This window comes from Toxotes jaculatrix, chromosome 11, assembly GCF_017976425.1.
Source record: "Toxotes jaculatrix isolate fToxJac2 chromosome 11, fToxJac2.pri, whole genome shotgun sequence".
In the NCBI taxonomy this organism is placed as follows: domain Eukaryota; kingdom Metazoa; phylum Chordata; class Actinopteri; family Toxotidae; genus Toxotes; species Toxotes jaculatrix.
The window spans coordinates 8,276,383-8,299,644 of NC_054404.1; the positions used below are offsets into that span (position 1 = coordinate 8,276,383).

The 23,262-nt window shown below is 41.4% G+C and overlaps 1 protein-coding gene across 1 annotated transcript in view; it reads left to right on the forward strand.

Annotated features, from left to right (window-relative positions):
- Positions 1-23,262, forward strand: part of LOC121189881 (formin-2) — a 35,676-nt gene that overhangs the window by 10,254 nt on the left and 2,160 nt on the right. The window contains exons 4-15 of the mRNA XM_041050353.1: positions 392-1,236; positions 1,795-1,936; positions 6,324-6,411; positions 9,626-9,687; positions 13,114-13,205; positions 13,301-13,430; positions 13,536-13,682; positions 14,295-14,354; positions 15,021-15,141; positions 17,329-17,421; positions 21,894-21,945; positions 22,936-23,085. Of these exons, the coding sequence (XP_040906287.1) occupies positions 392-1,236; positions 1,795-1,936; positions 6,324-6,411; positions 9,626-9,687; positions 13,114-13,205; positions 13,301-13,430; positions 13,536-13,682; positions 14,295-14,354; positions 15,021-15,141; positions 17,329-17,421; positions 21,894-21,945; positions 22,936-23,085 (1,982 nt within the window). The remainder of the gene's footprint in view (positions 1-391; positions 1,237-1,794; positions 1,937-6,323; positions 6,412-9,625; positions 9,688-13,113; positions 13,206-13,300; positions 13,431-13,535; positions 13,683-14,294; positions 14,355-15,020; positions 15,142-17,328; positions 17,422-21,893; positions 21,946-22,935; positions 23,086-23,262) is intronic.

The window sequence follows — 23,262 nt, forward strand, 5'->3', positions numbered from 1 at the left end:
CCCAACGAGACTCACTGTCTCTGGGGTCAAATCTCTCGGTATCCCCTCATCCCTGCTCTAACCAGTCTGGAGCCAGAGGTCTGATGGAGTCTAGACATAATGGACTTTCTTGACCCTTCTTTAGCTCATAGCCCTGTCACTAAGCTCCTGCAGTTCTGGGTGTTTCTATTATTTATGAAGCATAATTTATTGAATGATTATGTGGCTGAGCTTTAACAGCAAATTTTCTGTCTGCTTATCAACACTTACAACTAACAACACACAGAACACACGAATAGGATTGATTACCTGCTTTTAAAGAAAGTTTCATGTAGGAAAAACGCAAAGGACATTTGTAAATCCTAACATAGTTGCATGTTAAGTGAAAATAACTTTTCTTGTTTGCTGACAGACAGAATCTAACAGGCTGAAGTCCAGTCAGTCATCGTCAGAGGATGAAAGCTGTCTCATCCCTCAGCTGGAGAGGACCATTGATGACCTGCAGATTAAGATTGCTGTGTTGCAGGGCCAGCAGGCCTTCTTGGCAAAGGGTAGTGGGGATAATATGGGAGCTCTGGGCACTGCCCACCACAAGGCCTCACAGATAAGAGGTGGAAGATTGGGAAAGATGAGCCAGGAGGTGTCTGTCCAGACCTCGCCTGTGGAGGAGGGGTTTAAGTTTGATGTGCCTTTCAGCGGAGGATCAGGCAGCAAGTTGTCCTCCGTTTCTTCCTCCATCCCCAAATCTACAGAGAGCTTTGTCTGCACGTGCCAACAGAGGCAAAAGAGCAGCTCCCATCCGGGTCCTCCACCCCCACCCCCACCTCCCCCTCCCCCTCCAGTCTCTGGAGGTATGCCCCCACCTCCACCACCACCACCTTTACCAGGGGGTGTCGCTCCTCCTCCACCACCACCACCACCACCACCCTTACCCGGCCTTGGACCTTGTCCACCACCGCCTCCCCCTCCTCCTCCTCCACCACCAGGCTTTGGACCTCCACCACCTCCTCCTCCGCCTGGTTTCGGACCCCCACCCCCGCCTCCTCCACCGCCGGGTATGGGCCCTCCACCACCACCCCCTCCACCCGGAATGGGCCCCCCACCTCCACCCCCACCCCCGGGCTTTGGGCCTCCACCTCCACCAGGCCCCATGCCCTCTATGATGGTCCAGGAAGCTCCCCCTGCCAAGGCTGTGATAGAGCCCCCCAAGCCAATGAAGCCACTCTACTGGACACGCATACAGCTGCATGCTAAAAAGTAAGGATATGCTGTATAAAGTGAAGATAGACATGGATCATTTGCACCAAGGTATGCTGTGAACAGTAGAGAATTGGGAGGAAGCTTGTCCACTTTAGATAAAGATCGGCCACATGCTGTGACGGCAATAGAGATGCTAACCTTGTGGAAAATGAAAGTGATGCAGTCCAGGCATTGTGGTCAGCAGTGAATTGGCTTGAACCAGGTTTTCTTTCCTTAATAAGGCTTGGAAAATTGTAGTTGAATAAATGTCTAGAAATAGACCACTTGATTTAGTTGCAAGTCAGGAACTTGATACCAAATTCTAAATGTAATTTGTTGGCTGACAAATTTGACAAGTGTATAACTTACAGATTTTTATTCTGCAAAATATGACAGATGAGTACTCATAAAACAGCAGAAGACAATCTAGAAATGTCAAAAATCCCTGTTGTGGTGAAACATTATCATGAATAACATTATAAAAGTGGACTTTGTTATTCTTTTTCAAACAATACATGTCAGATTAAAGCTGGCCTACTTGCATTGTAAATAATTCCTCTTTCCTCCTATCTTTAGACAAACTGACTCACTGGTATGGGAGAAAATCGAGGAACCGACAGTGAACTTTGAAGAATTTGTCGAACTATTCTCCAAAAGTGCTGTTAAGGAGAAGAAAAAGCCAATTTCAGACACAATCAGCAAGTCCAAGGCCAAGCAGGTATAGTAAGTTTTATGGTTGTGTATTTGTATGTATTTGTCTCCAATGAATGTGTGTGTCTATATGTCACAGTGGGACACCAAATGTGACACCCTTCAGGGTTTTTCCCATCTTCTCTCTCACTCCTCTGATGCCCTGTTCATTTACATTTCTCCTCACTGTCAGTCTCTGAGTTTCTTTGAGTGACAGGAGGAACTGCTACAGCCAGACAGTTATTATGTGGTGTGAGCTCTGGCTCCCACCCGACTCCCCCGTGACCATCCAGTGGCACCGAGCCAATGTCTCGCGTGCGGTGAGAAAACCTCACGACGGTGATGACTGTTGAGAGAGAGAGAGAGAGAGGGATGAGAAGGAAAAAAGGGAGGGAGGGAGAAGCCTGGGAGCTGTATTTCGTGATGTGGTTCCTCCCATTGTGCTTTCTGTATGACTTAGTTTAATAGCCAGACTGTTTACCTCCCCAATCCCCTTTATGTCACTCCATCAATCTGCAAGTCAAACATTTGATCTACAATTTTAAGCTGCTCTAGTCAAGATTTTTCATGTTAATGTACTATTTGACCAACTTATGTGTCTAAATCACAAATAATGTTCCACCAGGGACTGTTTCACCCCTCTAATTGAGACCCAGTAGAACCTCTTGACAGATTTTGCTGAAATGAAATGTTGGTCTCAGGCGTGGATGTTGATGGGAAATCTCCTTAGTTTATGGGAAGTGATGAACTGAAACTCAACACCAAAATATGAAAAAGTTGCAGTTGAGTGACAGTTTGACTTGCCAAAAAATTGTATACCTGTTCTACCTAATAATAATTATAGCCATAATAATAGTAATAATATTACTTACTTTTATAATTACTTTCACAGATCCAATCATTAATGTCACCTCATCATTCAGAAATAGTCATGAATGTAGCTCTAACTAACTGAAGCTGAATAAGCAGTATACAATAAGTTTTAGCGCCCAAAACACCCTGGGGAAAAAAAACCTTGCAGCTTTGATCCAAAAGTACAAAAGTCAACAGCGATGGGAAACAGTAGATAAGCTAAGCGGGTTTGCCCTTCACAAGAAAAATCACACTTTCATGCAGGAATTCCTTTTCGAACACACTTCAAAAATAGCCGTCATTAAGAAAGTCGACACCCCAGGAGCTGTCAGACAGGTACTTCAACACCTGAAAGACACAATAAAGGGAATTCACTTCTGTACCGAGCAGTACTACACCTGCAAGCCTAGGTGTAGTGCTCTTGGTTTGATCTAGGAGATGACACAGGGCAGGGAGATGGAGAACAGCCAGAATGAGTGTCCTGTTTTCTCTAATAAAAGAGACTGTCCTTGCTGTGATGTTATGATTGATAGAGCGCTGAATAAGCAGGCTACCACATCATGAAGCAGTTCATGTTGTGGTTGTATTGCTAAATTGTCAGAGACGAGAGACAAATTGAGGTGGGTGTGGGTTTAATTCCCTTGGTCATCGCTGCATGAAACTACTGTGGATGTTCTCCAACACAAGTGGTGCTGAAGATAATTGAAGTCAATAACGGCAAAATAAAAACATACGTAGAACTGTGACTGACCCCAATTTGGAGCCAACCTTTGACATTTTCAGATCATAAGAACCGGCCCCAGGCCTCAAGACGATCAATCAAGTCTCCTACTACTTGCAGCTCTTCCCACCCCCCTGTGTGTTGAGAGTACAACTGTCTTGCTGATGAAAGGGGACAAGGATCCTCTCCAGAATTACCACTAGAGAGCTACTTTGACGTCAACTGGCAGAGGCCAGTTGGAAGGCCTCTTCTGACATCAGTGTCTGATGTGAAGAAATACTACGGTAATCCAGTCAAGTGTTGACCCTGTTATCTCCTTGCAGAGAGGTTTTAAAGAGGAGCTGTTTAACAGTGTGCTGCTGTTGTTTGGAGGCACAGTAGCTGGGTGAATATGAAGTGTGATGATGTTATGTAATGATTTTGGGCTTCTGTATCATGACACTTTGGGGCGTTTTTCACTTTTTATCAAATGAATAGCAGTACACAGCAGTACATCTCCTTAACGCTTAGTTTTCCATCCGACTAGAATGAAAAATTCTTAACAGGTTAAAAGAGGATATACTGGATGAATGACAGTCTTGACTGATCTGCTGATTATTTTCTTGGTCAGTCCTACAGTCATTATTTTTGTCACTCTATTATTGTTCTTAGTCTTCCTTCTATTTGGGGGATATTTATGCCTTAAGTTTTAGAGCTACAGTTCTCATGATGCTTTGAAAACCGGAAGCGTAATGTTGCCGTAGAGCCAGCGAGTTAGCTGTGGGGCACAACTTGAGCCCAATGTTTGTCCTGTTTTCATTTACATTTCATCAAATTGGTACGATTAAAAGTATGCCGAACTGGCTGTTAACCGTTCCTGTTGGAAATATACCCATGGATGAACAGAGAAATATTCAGAATTACTTTGACACAGAAGAAAACTAAAAACGTGATGATTTTAAGGCAAGTTCTGAAGTTAAGAGGAGCGTCTTTTTTTCTGTGATCTCTAAGCGAGTTTAAGGTGGTTTATTCGTGATGGACCTTGGAGATAATGTTATCCTTGGAAAGTGTAAGTCGCACTAATTAAAAAATATGTGCATCGTGTTTGTGTCAGTTAGGAATGCTATTTTTGACGGAAATTGGACGCCAAGTGTTTTCGAGCACCTTAACTGCCTTTATAAATACCTGCCGCCGTTTACAGTGCATCAGCATGCCTTTCACCTCAAGCAGTATCTTTGACCCACGTCTCACCTTCTCCCTAGACTGTACCTAAACAAATCATGACTGTTCAGATGTGTACATAATTGTTTGTACTCCCTACTCCTCCACTACTCAGTTCAAATGGATGAGGGTAGTTAAATATTGCTGAAATACTGCTTTATTTTCACCATCTTTTGAGAGAACAAGTTGTACCTCTGGGATTTGTTTCTCACATGTGATTCAGAGCTGTATGGGTTAGATGAAAGTCCATATTGGCCAACCCTGAAATGATAAATTGATCAAAAGATCAAAGTGTAATTAATGTATCTGAAAAGATTTCTTTAAACCAAAAACTCAGACACATGGCTCTCATGAGTTTGTTAAAAACACATGCACACACAAACATGGCATTAGATTAAATGTTCAGGGTTGTTTTGCTGTCCTAAAAGGTTATTGTTGAAAATGTTTGTTATGAAAATAATTTCAATAACTATGGTGGTTCATGCATCCAGCTGTGTTTCATTGTGAAATATTAAAATAGTAAAGTGATCCTCTGTAATATCAAGCAACTCTGTTAGGGACTACATGACTGAACTCTGCATAATGTAACTTAAACTAGTTTGTACATTTGGGAGACGCAGGTCAGCTGATCAAACATGACTAATGACATATTTTCTCAATGCCCATTGCGCTGCTGCCGTACACTAGCTATAACAGGCTCGCCGTGGAAGCCACAGCATCATATCTCGGACGGCCTGTCCCCTGAAGCTGTTGTTGCGCCAGGAAAACTGAGACAGTCGGGGCCTGGTGATATAACTTCCTGTGTGTTTGAGAGGTCTGTGGTCTTTGTGATCTGGTCTAGATGGAAGCGTTCTGTCTGGATTGCAGTAGGCTACGGGTTTCCTGTCCTGTCCCTTCACCACTTTGCTACCCAGTGCACACTTCTGCTTACTTAGACGAGCTGTGGTTCATAATGGCCCCCTTGGATCTAGTTTTTCATGCATAATCACAACACTAGCCTGATATTCAACCCCTGGCTGTTTGACAAGTGGAAGCTATTATTATTTAGCTAAGTTTTGTTAAGATTGCAGCTTTTGGGCTACTTTTGATCTTGGAGTACAATAGCTTTTACTACAAGTTATTATTATATGTTTTGATGGACGTCTTTGCTGTTAAAAAAAAAATGTCTGCACTGTGTGATTCCTTAAACTAAAGTGTAAACCTTGCAGATTTTCAGTATCCATTTCATTGTGCTCTGCTTAGCAAATAATCCTCTTTTTGTCTAAATGATCTGTAAGTTTTTAATCACTAGATTGAAAGATGATGGCTGTGGAGAATTGGAGGAAAAGTAAAAAATTATTAATCACTGTAATTCATCTAGACAGCATTATAATTTTTCCTAATGTTTGTGGATGAATAGTCTTTAAGCTTTCCTCCCAGAGAAAAGTGGAGACAAAGGGGAGTGATGATGCTGTCTTTTGTTTCTAGTTGGTTATTAAGTCTGTGTTTGTGTGTGTGTGTGTGTGTGTGTGTGTGTGTGTGTGTGTGTGTGTGTGTGTGTGTGTGTGTGTGTGTGTGTGTGTGTGTCATGGTATTTGGAGTATTGACACCTCAGTTCTCTCTGGCCTGATAACCCTACTGCTCACTTCTCTTTGTATCTTAGGTGGTGAAGCTTTTGAGCAACAAGCGTTCTCAGGCTGTGGGTATTCTGATGTCCAGCATTCATCTTGATATGAAGGACATCCAGAATGGTAAGTGTTATCATGTGGTCACGTATCTGAACCCTTACTTTGATGTTCCCCTCAGGATGAATTGTAATAACTTCGGTGATCTGCTAGTTCTTTGTTAACTGCTTATGAAATGAAACAGCAGCACTCAAAATACAAAAAAGCTCACACACGCAAAATGCTAAAGCTACTCAGCTCTAAACTTAACTACTGGTTTGCCATTTAATTTCTTGTGTTTTTGCAGAGCATGCTCTTCCTTTTTATAAAGAATAAGCAGCCATCCCCAGGTGTGTGTGTGTGTGTGGGGGGGGGGGGGGGGGGGGGGTGCACTACCGTAGAATAAACAAGAACATTTTTCATCAAAGGAATGCATACACACACTCATCACTGACACCAAATCCCACTCTGAAAGCACAACATTTTATAAAACAATGTCTGTATACAGAATTTTGGCTGTGGTGTTGATTTTTTTTTTTTTTTTTTTTTTTGGTTTTTAGCTTGCTGCTGTCTGAGTTCATAAAATACATCTTGTTCTCAGTCTGAGAAGTGAGTAAGATTGAGTATTGGCTGAGGTCATTGCCAAAGCTTCAACCTCCCTCTAATAGTTAGCTTTATCACAAGTCATCTGAAATGTTTTTCCTTTGTTACTTTCCTCCTGCCTGTTTTCCTTTGCTCTCGTTTTGCATAATCTCTCCCCATCTAACATCCACATCACGTTTCTCAGTGGCTCTCTGTCTTTCTCTGATGAGTTGTCACCATCTTGTCTAAACGGCTTTGTTAAAGTGAAGTCATTCGGGAGATGTTGATGGGAACAGACTGTCTTCCTGTTTTAGTTACTCTCTGATTGCTCGCCAGTCTTCGCTCATCCATGTGTCTAAACACTCGTCCTCTTTCTTCCATCCTATTCCACCCTCCTACGTTAGTGCCCTTAGTGCAGCTTCACATCTTTTATCTCAATGCGTAAGGCAGCTGGATAGGTTACATCAAAATAAATGTGTACCACAGAAACCATGGTTGGTACATATTGTACACTTGTAGCAATAAACAGTTACTGTGTGGGGCTGTTTCATCTGCAGTATCTTCAAAGCATCTTGTGGACTGAATTTTAACTCCTCTGTGTTTCAGTCATTGGTGCATCCATCTCAGGTCAGAGTGGGAGGGCAAGCGAGGGCCACTCTCATCAGCACTGTCATTCATCTCCAATGTTAGGACAGTTTTTGCCATAGTACATAATTAGCCCTGATTGGAAACTTCAGTATATCATGGAGAGTAGGATCAGAGAAGAGATATCTCAGTAGTTTGGTGAAGTACTTCTCTTATGTGCTATGTGCTTGTTATTTCTCAGAACAGTGGGATTCCTGTTGCCTTGCTCAGACAAAATAAACCCAGAAAGTGTTTTTTATTTACTTTGTCTTGCATTTTAATTGGAAGATTATTAGGCATGAATAATTATAGCCTTAGAATTCTCCTTATTTCACATAAAGAACAAAACCCAAAAGACTATATATTAGCACTGCCATTGTTTACCCATTCCTGAAATGATCTCATGTTCCCTTGTGCCATCAGAGGTTTAAGATGATTATAGAATTTAGGAAGGAAGATTTATTTGTCAAAACTTTGTAATTGTCCCTTCCAGTGTAGTGAATCATTGTTTTATTTCCCCTTGATTTCATGATGAAGACAATGACTAGCAAAGCTCTCATTGCTGGGATATCTCTGACTTAAAGAAAAACAATTTCTGAATCACTGATTTAGATTGTGTCTGTTTTATGACAGCCCGATTGCTCAGTGAGAAGTCAACACATTTTTCTTTTTCTCACAGCTGTTGTTATTTGTTCTCAGACTTGGCCGACACTCTGCATGTTTCATAGGACACTTCCGTGCGGTGTCTGCTTCCTGTGAGGGTTTGGAGCGCCAGTCACAGTATTAGACGGTGGTTGCTGGCGCCATGCTGGGGTTGAATGTGGTAGTCGGGGTAGACCCAGGCAGATGGGTCTGGCTTTTGGTCATAAGAGGTCTGTGTCAGAGCGATGATACGGCTTTCTCCCATGTCTTTAAAAAGCCGTCTCCAATCAAACCAGCCAGCCAGACTCTGGTTCAGATAGTAATGAAAACCAAATGGTTACAAGAGAAGAGTGCGAGAAACAGGAAAAAGGGAGAGTCAGAGAGAAGGAAGTTATTTCTGTGGTGGCTTTGGAAGAGGAGACAGTGTGAAGAGTTTAGAGAGTGACAGCAAAGAACTAGGAAAGAAGGAGTGGATTTACCCTTGTGCCTCAAAAGTGAAGGGATTTAAAAGGCTACAGGATTACATATAGAGAGAAAGTAATATGAAAGCTAAAAACATGACACAGAACTGACTGGATCGGTACAACAGTCACCTCAGGCTTTTTTCCATTTTTTTCTAATTTTGTTTTTCTCTTGATCGTCTTTACTCTTGTTTCTTAAGTTTGTGTTAGTGAAAAGCTTATAAGAGGTCCAGTCATATTCAACATCAAAGCATAAGATGTGATGCAAAGTGAACATGTGAACAGTGTGCACTGAGCCCATTACTCCAAGCTCCTGTATCCCCTCTGACACCAGCTTTTCCCCCTGTACCTCAACAGCAAATCAGCAGATCAAAACAATGTGAGTAATCTGGACACCCACAGCACAGCGAAATACATATATAGGTGTCGAGTGCTTCACCGGGTGACTGTGTCTACAGCAACACCTCAGCCTCAACACCGCAGACCCCCGGGCTCTGTTTGTCTTTAAACATTTACTTTCAAAGGATTAATGCTAGCGGGCGCCAGGTCCTCGCGCCGAGACAAAAAGGCGACACCAGGAATTCAAACACAGGAGTTCAAACACAGATCTTTGTACCTTTGACAGATTTCTAAGACCTCCATATTTATGTTTTAGTTTGTGGCCCCTTGCATGCTATCGTGATGAGAGCTGCTAACTATGTAACTCGCAGCATACGGCACATGACAGTTTATGGGCCATGCAGGAAGAACTTGCTGCCTTCATGCTGCCTTTACCTCCAGCAAAAAAAAAAAAAAAATCTAAGATATGAGAAGGTGTCCTGTCACTGTTTCGGATTGTTGTTGCAGCTAACAAAAAATCTAGAGGTTGTGAAAGTGAAGGCCTGTTTGTGCTGGTTTGATTTCTGACTTGTTAGCGGTAGCATAGAAATATCATGACATGCTTTAGCGTTAACATTAACATTAACCATGTCATCCTCTCCTTCCATCCACAGCCGTCCTAAATATGGACAACACTGTCGTTGATCTGGAGACGCTGCAAGCCCTTTATGAAAATGTGAGTATAACAACATGGTGTAGCGCTGCTTGGAATTGGAGCTATCTCTTTATGATTGCAACAGTAATAAACATTTTTTAAATCCTGCAAATTTTTGACTGTGAATGGGGGATCATGAAGTCTCATGTGGACAGTGGTTTCAGTTAAGTCAATAGACCAGTGAAAAGACAATCTCCCGAAATGAAATTCATTTCTGCACTTTCCTGCCAATGCTGAATCATATAAATACACAGTGTTGAGCAACAAACCCAGTACAGTTATACAAAGTAACACCACTGACAGCTCAGGCTGATCTTGACTGCTGCATTCAGTCTGGGAAAACCTTCGTCTTTTTTTTTTTCTTTTCCTCTGTGGTTTGCAGTAAAAGTATTACTTTGGAACAGTTTGCTTGTGAGAAATAGAATGATTTATGGTTACACATTTCATGCCATATATGAATAACGGGCAATCATTTTATTATAGAACGAAACCTAAGGAGACTCAACAAGCCGTGATATCAACAAAATGGCAAAAAATCATTCATCAGCTGTTAGTGTTGTTTTACTTGGCACTTGACTGAGGGTAAACCACAAAACACCAACTGCTATCAATCAAAAGATACCTTTCCAAGATTATCAAAAGATGAACCTTTGTATATAGTGCAAGTGGGAAAAAATCTACTTTTTAATTAAATTGGCGTGTCTGTAATATAAATCAGCATAGTTTTTTGCACTGTCAGTCAGAGATGCCACTTCATTGTGAACATATTTCTCTATGTGGTGTTCTTAGTCCGTGTTCCACTTGAAAGGGTGAACTAAAGGAAGTGTGCATTAGATAGCAAAACAAATAGGCGAGCCACAAACCGTACTGGCATGTGTGCTGTTTGGCAACTGAGTCAGTCCTGTATAGGTCTGTCTGCTAGGCTGGAAGGGGACCAACACTTTTACATAGTAAACATGTTTTTTTCACACTGGATCTGATTGACTCTGTTTTTGTAATGCCCTCGTGCAAAGGAAATGGTAGTTGAGAAACACCAGGGTTTGTGTCACACAGCTCCTCTTGAAAGTGATGGTGGGTTTTTCTTTTTTCTTTTCTTTTTTTTTTTTTTTTTTTAAAGAAAAAGAGAGACAGAGTGACTATACTGAGCATGAAAAGATTAGCATAGAAAGAATTACAGGGCTGTCATCACTATTTTCCAATATGTCTCCATTTTGGAAATGAAGGGTTCCTTGTATAGAACAAATACATATTCATCAACCTTCACTGATAGAAAATCTCCCTCGCCCAGTGGAAACGTTTCAGGACGCTTTGGAAGTCAGGTCAGTAAATAATGGAACATGAAAACGGGCATGTTTTCCACATTTCAACTGTGATACAGTTTTAAGATGCTGTGAAATTCCTGTGAATTGCTTTTTGGCACAACTACACAGGAGAGGCCTGGACCTTTGGCTGCCAGAGGCATATTAATAATGTTGATCATGGGAATGAGACTGAGGCTTGAGACAAGCTGTAGTTATGAACCAATGTGTCATAACTGAGGATCAAAAGTCTTCTAACCTCTCCACTCACCCCGAGACTTCAAGCCCTCTCCCTCTCCCTCTCTCTCCTTCTCCCCCTTATGGCCTAAGGCTATGTTATTGAGTTGAGGAGCCAAATTGTTTCTCTTTTGTATTGCGAGACTCCATCCTGTCTGTGGGTCTCCAGCCCCCTAAACCACAGTTGGCAGCACAGTCAGCCTGTCTTCAGGAATGCGAGGGGCTTCTAATGGTTACACCCTCACTCACTGTGCTAGGAGCGAGATCACACACTGCTCTCCCTCACTCTTTTTCTTCTCACACACACAAACATGCTCACAAACAAACATGTTGACCCATACAAATGTGCACATAATGTGCCGTATGCGCACAGAGACAGAAACACACAAGAGCAGGGACAGAGTCGCTCAGTCTGTGAGCTGCGGATTATAGCCACTCCTGGTCTTTGAACAGTAAGCCACCGCCATTAAAGGGGTCACAGTGATAGTGGGACACTGCTCCCTCCCCTCTAATATCACAAGCCATAATCTGGGCCCAGACTGGCTGTCTGAAGTTGAAGTTCAGACTTCTTTCAGCTGACAGTAGCTAAATGTCATAGAGGTCAGTTAGAGTCATAATCCCTCCTACGAACTTTAACACTACAAATGATCCCCTCATGCTATTGTTATTATTTTTTTCTTTACATGGCAAAGCCTTGTGTAGTCTAAATATAGATAACATGTTTATTACATGGTGCAGTTTGTCATTTAGGGACTTTTCTTAGGCAGTTCAATCTACAAGGAGTCTCATAAATGGTGTTTCATTGAAAATTGAGTGACATAAATAGTGATTAAGCTCTGACTGGCTCTGTTTAGCCATGTACTAGAAACCTGACTAATGAATACCACTTGGCTACCGCTAGAGTTCTGGCATCACAAATATCATCCTACTTTACTTTGCATTTGATATTCCACATGGGACTGTATTTCTCATGCTAACAACCCCTGCAACATGCCATAGCAATTCAAAGATCACACGCTAATGCCTACTTGTCCCCAATTACACCAAACACTGCTGGGCTCCGCTGCTGCCCTTTGAAAAGGATCTGCTTTGTGTTAAATATATTTACACTTGAAAACATCTCGAGAGAAGGCAAAAGAGAGCTTGCCCTGTCGACAGAAGGCGGCGGTGTGTAGAATACTAATCGGGCCCTCAGTGCATTTGATGCTGGTGTTTGATGTTTTTCAAGGATCCATGCCGAGGCTAAACCCCAGAGAGAAAGATGGAGAGAAACAGAGGGAGAGAGCAGACTGCTGAGACTCAGACTTAGGGGGTCTGTGAGTTCTGGAAGGACCGAGAGAGAGAGTTTACATTCTCTTCCTGGGGATGGTTTTATTGTTTTGCCTGTCTGCGTCAGACACATTAACATCTATTGTCTTTACTTCTTGTGAAACGAAGGGGCATTTCTGGCCTGCTTTTTAAACCACCTTGTATAAAACTGTGGTCCAAAGCCTGACAGCAGGATAATAGCCAGGAATGTAGTCTGGCTAAAAGCAACTCTTTAACATTTATGAAACTTGTACTGTATAGGCTAGCATACGATACGAGTTAAAGCAAAAAACAGTACAGCTTGCGAGCTCTTCTACAACCGGGCTAAAGTTTGTCATCATAAAGAAACTAAGATGCCACACAAACCCATATCAAGTTTCTTGAAACTAGGGTTTATCTAGACTATGTATGTATTTATCTGTTGGATCTGTGCGACACTAGTGACTCAAATGTCCAAATGATAAAAGTATACTCTAAGTGCTTTGATCAATGGTCCAGTTTTGGTTAGCAAGTCTTAAACTCACAAAATCTGATTGGGTATTAACAAATAAATAACATGGCATCACATTTTTTTTATTGATAAGTCTGCATTCTAATTTGACAGAGAGCTCAAGCTGATGAGATGGATAGCATTAGGAAGCACATTAAATCATCCAAAGACAAGGAGGATGCCAAGCCACTGGACAAGCCTGAACAGTAAGAGCCAAACCTACCTCCTGAACCAAATTCATTACATGAGAGCTGTGTCATTAAACAGATATGTTGTGTGACTGATCCTGTCTCTTCACCAGGTTTCTATTCCAGTTATCCCAAATCCCCAACTTCTCTGAGCGGGTGTTCTGCATCCTGTTTCAGTCAACTTTCCACGAATGTATCACCTCAGTCTTCCGCAAAATAGAAATTCTTCAGAGAGTATGCAAGGTGAGCCACTGGCCTTTCTCGTTCAGTTTCTTTTCTTTTCACTCAATTTAACCTTCATATCTTCGTCTCATTTGTTTTGTGCGTGTATGTGTGTGTGTGCACCAGAGTCTCCAGAGTGGTAAGTGTGTGTTGCAGGTGCTTGGCCTGGTCCTGGCTTTTGGCAACTTCATGAACGGAGGTAATCGGTCTCGAGGGCAGGCCGACGGCTTCACCTTGGACATTCTGCCAAAACTGAAGGACGTTAAGAGCAGTGTAAGTATTACACTCGAGTAGAGTCGCTTACACTGCAGGAACAAACTCTCAGTTAAGTGTTATTCACAAGCAAACAGGAAGTGTATGTATGAATTTGTGTATAAAAAGTAAAGGAGACCAGACTATGTAATTTATCTTCACCCACACAGCTTTATTTTGTATAAGTGATAAATAAATAGAAGTAGGTGATTAACTTAAAGTCCAGGAGTTGAAAGGGACCTTCATTGCTGCCAGACATGAGGACCATAGCTGTGCAGATTAGAGGAGAAGCCATTCTGTTTACTGTTCTTATTCAATATCACAACGGGCTCAGTGTACCCTTGGCACTGCCATATAAGGACACAGTGGTTTGTGTTTTTGTGGTGGTGGACCAAGTAAGGTATCCATAAAGAACATCAAACTTTCCACCAACTCTGAGTTATGACAGTCAGCCCAGCACAGTTGTGTTTTGTTGTACTGCTCCTCCAATGTCATGATTTATCCCCAACTTCTAAGACCGCTGTCCTTATTCTTGTTTGCCCCGCACAAATTAAAACGTTCTGCTCCAAAATGATTAAATTAATAAATAAAGGGGTTTTGGTTTATTTATTTGGATCTTTTTCTTTCTTTCAGGATAACTCCCAGAGTCTTTTGTCCTACATTGTTGCTTACTATCTAAGGCACTTTGATGAGGTATGTTTTGGTTCCTGTTTATTTGAATCACTTTTCTGTTTTAGTCTGATTTGCTTAGAAATCCTTCCAGAGCTCTCTTTTCATCTCCTCTCTTGCCAGAGGATACCATGGCTTATCCTTTATCAAATTATTTATTTTCCCTTTCCTCATTTACGGCAGAAACAAATCTCTCTCCTTCTCTGGCTCTCTCTTTTAATTCTCTTTCTGTCTTTCACTCTTCATCTCCCGCTCTTGCTCTGCTTTGGTCTGGCTTCATTCAAACCTGCAGCCTGTTCATTGGCACAGCATCCAAAGGAGTGCTAGTGTAAATAATTAGGTTCTCCAGATGAGATGAACTCAGTAGAGTGCTGCCTGCCAAAGTCAACCTGCATGACATGACTCTAGCACTCATAATGGCCTTGTAGTAACCCTGATGGAGAGGATTGCAGTGTACTTTCTGCACCAAGCTTAATGGTCGTTATCTGCTGCAGTTTCAGCCATATCTTCTCTTGGATGTTTGGACTGCTTATAAGTGCATGTAGGTCTCTGAAGACATTTATTTCAATCTGGCCTGGTGTGTACAGTATATACTAGAGAGGCCCTCTCCCATTTGAGGAAGATTGACTTTGACATTGGTGTGTGTGCTTGTTTTGTGCATGAATGTACATGTATGTTGTGCTTTACCAGGATGCTGGCAGAGAGACGTGTGTCTACCCTCTGCCCGAGCCCCAGGACCTTTTCCAGGCCTCCCAGATGAAGTTTGAGGACTTTCAAAGAGATTTGCGCAAGCTGAGGAAAGACCTCAACGGTATGGTCGTCAGCTTACATTCCACAGTTTTCCTTCTGTCTGAGCACCTCCAAAACCTTTAAAGAGCATATTTACAACAAGCTTATTAGGTAGTAAATTGGCCATGCCATATCCAGCAAATTATGGCAGGTGTTGTATCATGTTTAAAATATAATCACATGGAGATTTATGTAGCAATAAATTATGTATTAATCCATGCTCACATCTCCTAGCACAATGGAAAATAATCTCCCAAACCTGACCAGCTATGGTCATGTGTGGATCGTAGAGGCGGGTCAACAGAGAGATAGCATCTGTTTGTCATACAGACAAGCTAACCAGAAGCAGATGTGACTTGTCAGATGTAGACTCCTGTTGGACCTGGTGTTCTTTTACTGTCCTCATGAAATAGAGATCACAATATTGAGGGGCAAGGTCACAGAACTTCCACTACCTGTGTACACTATCAAAGGTTCATCAGCTGCTCACTAAACTGGAAGACTCTCTCTTTAAGCTCTGAATCACGTCACTGACCCTCCAATCCACAAACCTTCAACACACAACAATGAGAATTTCCTGCATGTCTTTGTGCATGTTGTGCGTCATCACTTTGCCCTTAAGGGTCCTAAATATGATTCAAGGATGAATTCATTTGGTAAATAGCTGACTCTTGTTTTTCATTATTTAATTCCTTCATTCATCAGTGAGTTGTTCAATCAGTTCCTGGACCAATACATGTGGTTAATCTATTACATAACGTTCCATGACAATACACTTTCTGCTAACCACCTTTTATGTCATGAACTATCAATGTTATTTGGTAAAATGTTTGAGGAAGAACTTTGGGGGGAAAAAAATAAAAAACAAAAATGATTTTTAGTGGGTTTCGCAAGACAAGGAGTTTGGATCCAGAAATTCCATGCAACTACAATTACATTTATGTAATCTCTCAGTAAAGTCAAAACACAATAAAACGAGTCATATGATGACAGTATTACTACATTTACAGACTTAATATTTGCAGTTTGGTATTAAACATGTAGTTAATATATAAATTATCTAAAATTTGTAAATGTTTAAGAGACGCTTATAAAAAAAATATGAAATAAGAATAAATGTGCTATGTTACTGCATATGAAGACCTCAGGATAAAAGTGTGGCAACTGGATTATGCTTGACAAGCCAAACTGGTTGGTTGAGTGAAAAAAGTCCTAATGAATGAGGCAGTTGGGAAATACTCCCTTTCATTACTCTGTCTCAAGTCACTCAGCACTCAGAACACTTTCCAAGCACTGAAGTACCTACAGGTGGTAAAAAACGACTGTGTATTTTTCTGCAAACAGATGTGTGCACATGTGTGAGTATGTATGTGTGTATGTGTGAGTTTGTGTGCTTGCAGCTCGATTCCCCAAACTTGGTCTGTTCTCTATCATGTTTTATGTATCTTTGCTGCTAAACCAATCAGGTGCCTGATCCGTGTTGCCAAATATTGTTTTTCCTCTGCCATAATGATTCTTTAGGCTGTTCATTATTTGCAATTCATAAAGATGGAGTTGCTCGCAGGGGAGATTGGACTTGCGTCTGCTTCGACCCCAGTGGCAGTGGCACATGCTGTCCGTACATAAATACATCATCACATGCTATACCTGCAGACCTCTTCATTACCTAGCAGAGCCAGCTGAGTGCTCTAACAGACGTGGGCTTCGATGACAGTTCCCAGAGGGAGGTTCCGATAGGTAGGCGGCGCAGAAATGGCCTTGGCTGGCCTGAAGGACATCAGCAAGCAGCACAGTGGAGAAAGCTCACTGTGTACCTTTTAGGTTGAGGCACCATATGGTCTATGAATTACCATTTGCCTAGTCCCGACCTTCCCATTCCCTTAAGCGTCTCATGGCCTCTCCACCTCCAAGGCCTTGAGCTGAGTTTGTGTATCCGTTATGTTTGCAGATAGAGCGTGACGATAAGTTTCTCCTGGGATCAGAGCGCAGGCTTTCCTGGTTCCTGGGGGTGCCTTATTAGTCATTATGGGTCATTATCTCTTTGCCGACACTTATTCAGCAGAAATTCAGCAGAGATTTATCAAAGCAAGCTCAATCAGGGTGAAGTGCACTGCAGAGTTTGTAATTATAAACCAAATCCTGTATAAGATATTATTGCTCTGAATTTTTTTCCCCCTCTCATCGTGATCGTCTCTTGTTGTTGTTACAGCATGTTCAGCTGAGACAGAGAAAGTTTGCAAATTGTCCTCTGAAGAGAACCTGCAGCCCTTTAAGGACAAGATGGACGTATTTCTTAACCAAGGTGAGCCTTTTTTTCAAATCAGTTGAAAGTCATGTTGGATAAGACTTTCAACAGCTATGTAGCTGAAGACTGATATATCTTATTGCTCTCTGCCATAGAGCTCCATTGTTACCCCAAAAAACATAGAGAATACATCAGTGAACCACACTGTTGCATTTCCTGACTTCATTTCCCTGGACATGGGAACTGTAGTGTATTTTAAACCCCACACACAGTGTTGTGCTGTTATAAATACTCACAAACAAATACACGTGTTTGCTCCTGGTTGAGTAACATTTGCTAAAAACTGAAGTGTCCAGCTTTTTAAAGAATTATTATTTAGCCTTTTGTTTTTTTTAATGAAAGTATATGTTTCTAAGGTAAATATAGATAATAGATATATGTTCAGTAGGATAGGAAAGTACTGATAATCAGACCAATTCATTTTTGGTTTTGGTCTTTTCATCTGATTTGCTAACAACAACAACAAAAAAATAGCTTTATCCTTTAAAAATGCTCAGTCTGTTTTAAACATGTCATTTGTTCATCATACAAATGGTTAAAACTTTAAAAAATACAAATAATTTATCCCTCTTGATCTATTATTACTATTCTGTGCTGCTATACCCTTTGGTATATCTAAGCTGAAAATTCCTCTGTGGTGTGAGAGCATTTGAAGCAGCTCATCAATCAGAAAGATGTAGGTCTTCTATGTCTGCAGACGCATTTCCAAATCTGTTTCATGCTGTTTTCTGGTTGTTACATACGCACACAAGGGTTCACTCAGTCTTGTTTCCATAGGGACGCGTGTTTATTCCAGGGTGTATTGAATAACTCACAGCTATTGTTTCAAGTTTGCCTATCTGCTTTGACGGATTATGACTGCTCTCGGTAGCTGGGTCGTTCATCTTGATCTCCACCTTATAAAACAGAGTGTATCTTGCTCAGCCTCAAAAGAAGATTCAAGATGGCCGAAGGTGAACCTGTCATGCAGCCTGTTAAATTGACTGCAGAGAACAGAGCTGCATGCCTGAGAGGCTGGAACAAAACTGACTTGTTCGGCACCTGATGCCTTTCACTTAATACTTTTGACATCATGACGTGTTTTTGTCATATATTTTCCCTTATTTCTGTAGTTCTGTAATTTTTCCTCAGTTCCTGTCTTTCTTTATTTTTCCGATCTTACTCTGCTTTGCCCTTCTAATAACAAGAGGGTTTTTTTTCTGTCAGAGGAATGACAGAGAGATTAGAAGAACCCTGTTGCCTGCCTGGCCTAATCTCTCTGACTGTCACTCCTCCACTCCTATTAGGAAATCAAATAACCCATCACAGTACGTTGTTTACTGGGAGGGCTGTTAAAACGATGATGATTAATTTATTTTAAATGAGGAGCACTTCCTGTTCCATTACACTTCTATTCCAACAAGATAAAGAGTTCACAGCCATACTAGCAGCTCTGTGAGGCTGTATTCACACTGGTGATTTGAGCTGAATGCTTGTGTCAGCATGCTAATATGCTCACAATGACAAAGCTTTCAAAAACCAAAAAATGGGCAAATATGACCAGATGGTGGCACTAGATGAAAAGTCAGAAGATCACCAAAGTTCTTACAATTTATTCTGAGGGAACAGAAATGCTTACAGCAAAGTTCATGGCGATCCATTCAACAGTTCTTGAGACATTTCACTTAAAACCACAACTGTCAACCTCATGGTGGCGGTAGATGAAAAGGTTTGTGCCAATCATCAAGTAGATACTGAGAGATTTCACAGGAAAAATGTCATCTGCTGAAGATGCTCGATGGAAAACCGGGGGTTTACCATGATCACCCAAGTCATTAGATTTCGACATCTCGACACCAGGGATGTCTTTTCATGCTAATCCGCCCAGTAGTTGCTGATCAAAGTGGTGGACAGAGAGACTCTTATTGCCATCCCTCGTGCCATGATGCCAGCATGGTTAAAGATCTTCTATACACACCATTAGAATAAGCTAAAGACAGGAAAAAAAACACCTGATGTTCTAAAGGAGGCTATCAGTCAGTACTACATTTTTTTGTTCTAGATATTGTCAAGAAAAAATCCACCGAAAATGTAGTGGTGTTTATCCATCCTGTCCACCAGATGTCATACAGTCATGCTTTTATCTCCATAACCTGACATCTACAACAATATTGGGATACACTGTTCCACTTCAAAGGTGTAAGACATAGTTTGTTATGCTTGTTTTAACATAACAAGCCAAATGCCATTCTTTATGTAGCATTGGCTTTGACCCTGGCTACATTCAGTTGACTGTGTCCAATCTTTCTGAAGGACCCAGCTCACAGGCCTCTCACCAACTGCTTTTGTATTCAAATGAGAGTATAATATATAGCATATGTTCTTCCGTGGTAATGCTCACTGTCCATTTTAAAGGAAATCTGTAGATGAAAGCATGTCTCCCATTTCCACCTCTCCCCCTCTCTTCTCCTCTCTTTTCCTTTCTCTCTGTATTTGAGAGAAATATGGAAGCTTTCTCTTTGATGCAAATGACAAGGTTTTTCCTCTGAGAGCAGAATGTAAGCACCGTAACATGGACATGTGACTCAGAAGGCTCCAGACGGGATTCTTGGGGTTCCTCTACTGCGGCGGTAAAAAAAAGAACAACAGCCAAATGTCTTATTTGTGTTATTTCTGTAATTTCTAAAAAGCCCGGGGTTAAACTGTTTCTGGCTCCACAGTTTAAACCGCTTTTGTTTATTTTCTGACCATGAAACTAACCACAGAATAACAGTGGGAGCGGACTTGTTGGAGCTCTGCTGTTTGGTCTAGCTCGATTTTCCCCGCTCGCTTCACAAATTCTCATGCATGCAGGCCTTTGATGGAGTCACTGTGACTTGCAAGAGAGCACTGGCCTTGTGATAATCTGTTTCTGATGGACATAAAGATTAGTAAGACTGTTGTCAAACTCACCTCCCTTTTCTACCAACTACAACTCTGCTTCCTAGGACATCACATCATGTAGGCCGATGTGGTTAAACATCAAACTTTTAAACATTTTTCATGTTTATTTACACTACATTATGGCAAAATCACATATTAAATAGACATGTTGATCTTAATCATGTTGACCCACATGATCACGATGGCGCAATAACAGAACTGACATCTTTAAATAATAATCTTTGAAATGTTTTCATCATTTGTTGTTGTTCGTTGTAAGTACAGTGTTAATCAGTTCCGTCATCTTGCCCCACAGTACCACATTGTCTTCATATCATCACAATAGGACCAGAAGATGAGAACACAGTTAATCATATTGAATTCATTCTGAATCATTCAGTGTCAGGGGAAGGTTTATCCAAGAGAGAGGGTTTATCTTCCTTAATTGATATTCAATGTTTCTTGAAATAGATTTAACATCACAACAGGATCTTCCAGTTCAGTGTTTCAGTAAGTGACAAGTAGCATCTTAACTCATCTTTGCTTGAAGGACGGAACCCAATCCTGATACTGAGATGCTTTTAGCAAGCCCCATTCATATTATTTATCAATATGTCATCATTTATTGATGAGCCGTCAGCGGAGAGAGACAGGATTGTGGACTACAGAGTGATTTAGCACTATGGAATGGTCAAGCATAGTGCTGGTCTCAGCGGGTTTGTCTGGGCTCTTTAGATGTGGCTCTGGCTTCAATTACACTTAGCAACCAGATATTCCCAACTTAAGAGCAGAGCACAGATTTGCGCCAGGAAAGATTCTCTGTCCCATCTACTGTCATGTCTGCCTTGAAAAGCCAGGAGGAGGCCATAGTTCATTTCTAGTCATTTGATGGTTTAAGGCAGAAGAAGCTTACAGATTATTGACCTTTAGGGGCAGAGAAACTGAGTGGGAGAATTTATTGACTAACCTTTTGTCAGTTGTCCGGCAGCACAGTGCAGATATAAACCAGCAAAAAAAAATCTATCTGGTTTGACTCTACTACAGCTCTTTAATATTTGAAAACGGGCTGAAAAATCAGCCCCTAGATCTGAAATTTGATAAGTAGTAACCTGCGGCATTTTCCCGACTGAGGCTGTCACATTTCACTCGCTGCTCTCTTGCATCATACTTCATAACACAGTCAAAAGGATCCTGATGGCCCACTAAGATAAGTGTTGTGGTCTGCTCTCGCTGTCTCACTTTTACTCTCACGCCTCTCACACACAAACATGCGCACACACACACACACTGTCATTTGTCTCCATTCAAAGTAAAGAACACAAAGAAACACTTGTCCTGAGGTCTGCAGTACTCATTTGTCAGTTGTGCAACAGTGGACAGTCCAACACTCAATAACCTGGTGGCACAGCACTGACCTTGAAGATGACTGTTGGCTTAAGTAATGGTGACATGTGGAATCCTCCTGTATATACAAGTCGCACTGCAGGTGAAAGATGTGTTTTCTAAAGGGAATGCTGTAATCCTTTATTTACCAATACACTTTGTTTTTCTTTTAATTCACTTCACAGCAAAAACGGAACTGGAAACACAGGAGAAGCAGCTTGAAGACACTCAGAAGACGTAAGAACTCTCTTTGTCTTTAAACATTTTCCTCCAGCGTCTTTACCTGAAAAACAAATGCGGTCACTTCTGTTCAGTTTCATGGGTTATATTTGGTCTTTTCTCAAACATCACAGCAGCGATCACTTCTAAATTTTAAAGGCAACACCAGATAATGCAATCCAATACAGTTTGAAGTGATAAATCCTCACTGCGGTGAAGAAATACAATCTTGCTGCTTTGTCAATATTTAGGACTCCTGGTTCCTTCAGTTACATGGAAGGTGCAGGCCGTCATGCCAGGCCTTCAGTAGACGAGAGGCCCCCTGTGCGGTGTCTGTGTTGTTTATCTAAGGCAAAGCGAGAGTAGACAGCCTTGGCTCCAGGCTTCTGTTACCGTTGGCTAGGAATGTGTTCCTATAGCACACTCCAAACAAAGAGACCCCAACCTGTCCACTGTATTGATCCACTGCAAATGGCCACCACATTTAACACTTTTACATGTGTCATCCCGTGCCATGTGCACACTTTTCTTGTCTTTGTGTCCTACTTGCGCATCTTTTTTCTTTCCCCGTCTTTCCTCACACATGCTTCCGCTTCTATACTGTGTGTGTGTGTTTATGTGCACAAACGCACATAGAGGCTTATGCACACCAGGGAGAGGAGTGACAAAGCTAAACACTGTATACAAGATGTATAAGAGTTTTATTTTAGTCCTGGAAGTTATTCCTTCAGAAAAAAACCCAGAATGACCATGCAGTTTTTGTATTAGTAATTACACTTTTTTGTTCACTGAAATGCAGAGTCATCATTGGTTTGTTTTTTTTTTTTTGTTTGTTTTTTTGTTACTCTACCACTAAATCTCTAAAAATGCATATAATTGCGAGATTAACGTTCATATTTCGCATATTTGCATAGCACTGCCAGGTTTCGCAATAATTGGTGTAGGTTTCTGTAATCTCATGTTGTAATGGTTTGGTCTTGAAGTACTGCTTTTGTTCTCTGTCCTCAGCTTCTTGGAGTTGAGCGTGTCTTTCTCAGTTAAACCCAAGTCAGGAGAGAAAGAGGTCTCTCCCAACACTTTCTTTTCCATTTGGCACGAGTTTTCCACTGATTTCAAAGACCAGTGGAAGAAGCAGAATAAGCTGATGTTACAGGAACGGTGAGAATATGATGGGGAAGTTTCATATTTCAGAATGTGATATTATTCTTGAATGAGATACCTTCTTCTGACAGGATATTTGAACTTATTGTCCCAAAATCAAACCCTGCTGAGACATCGGGGTCTTCGGGAAGGGTACACCACACTCTGACCTTTGCAGTGTCATTACAGAAACAC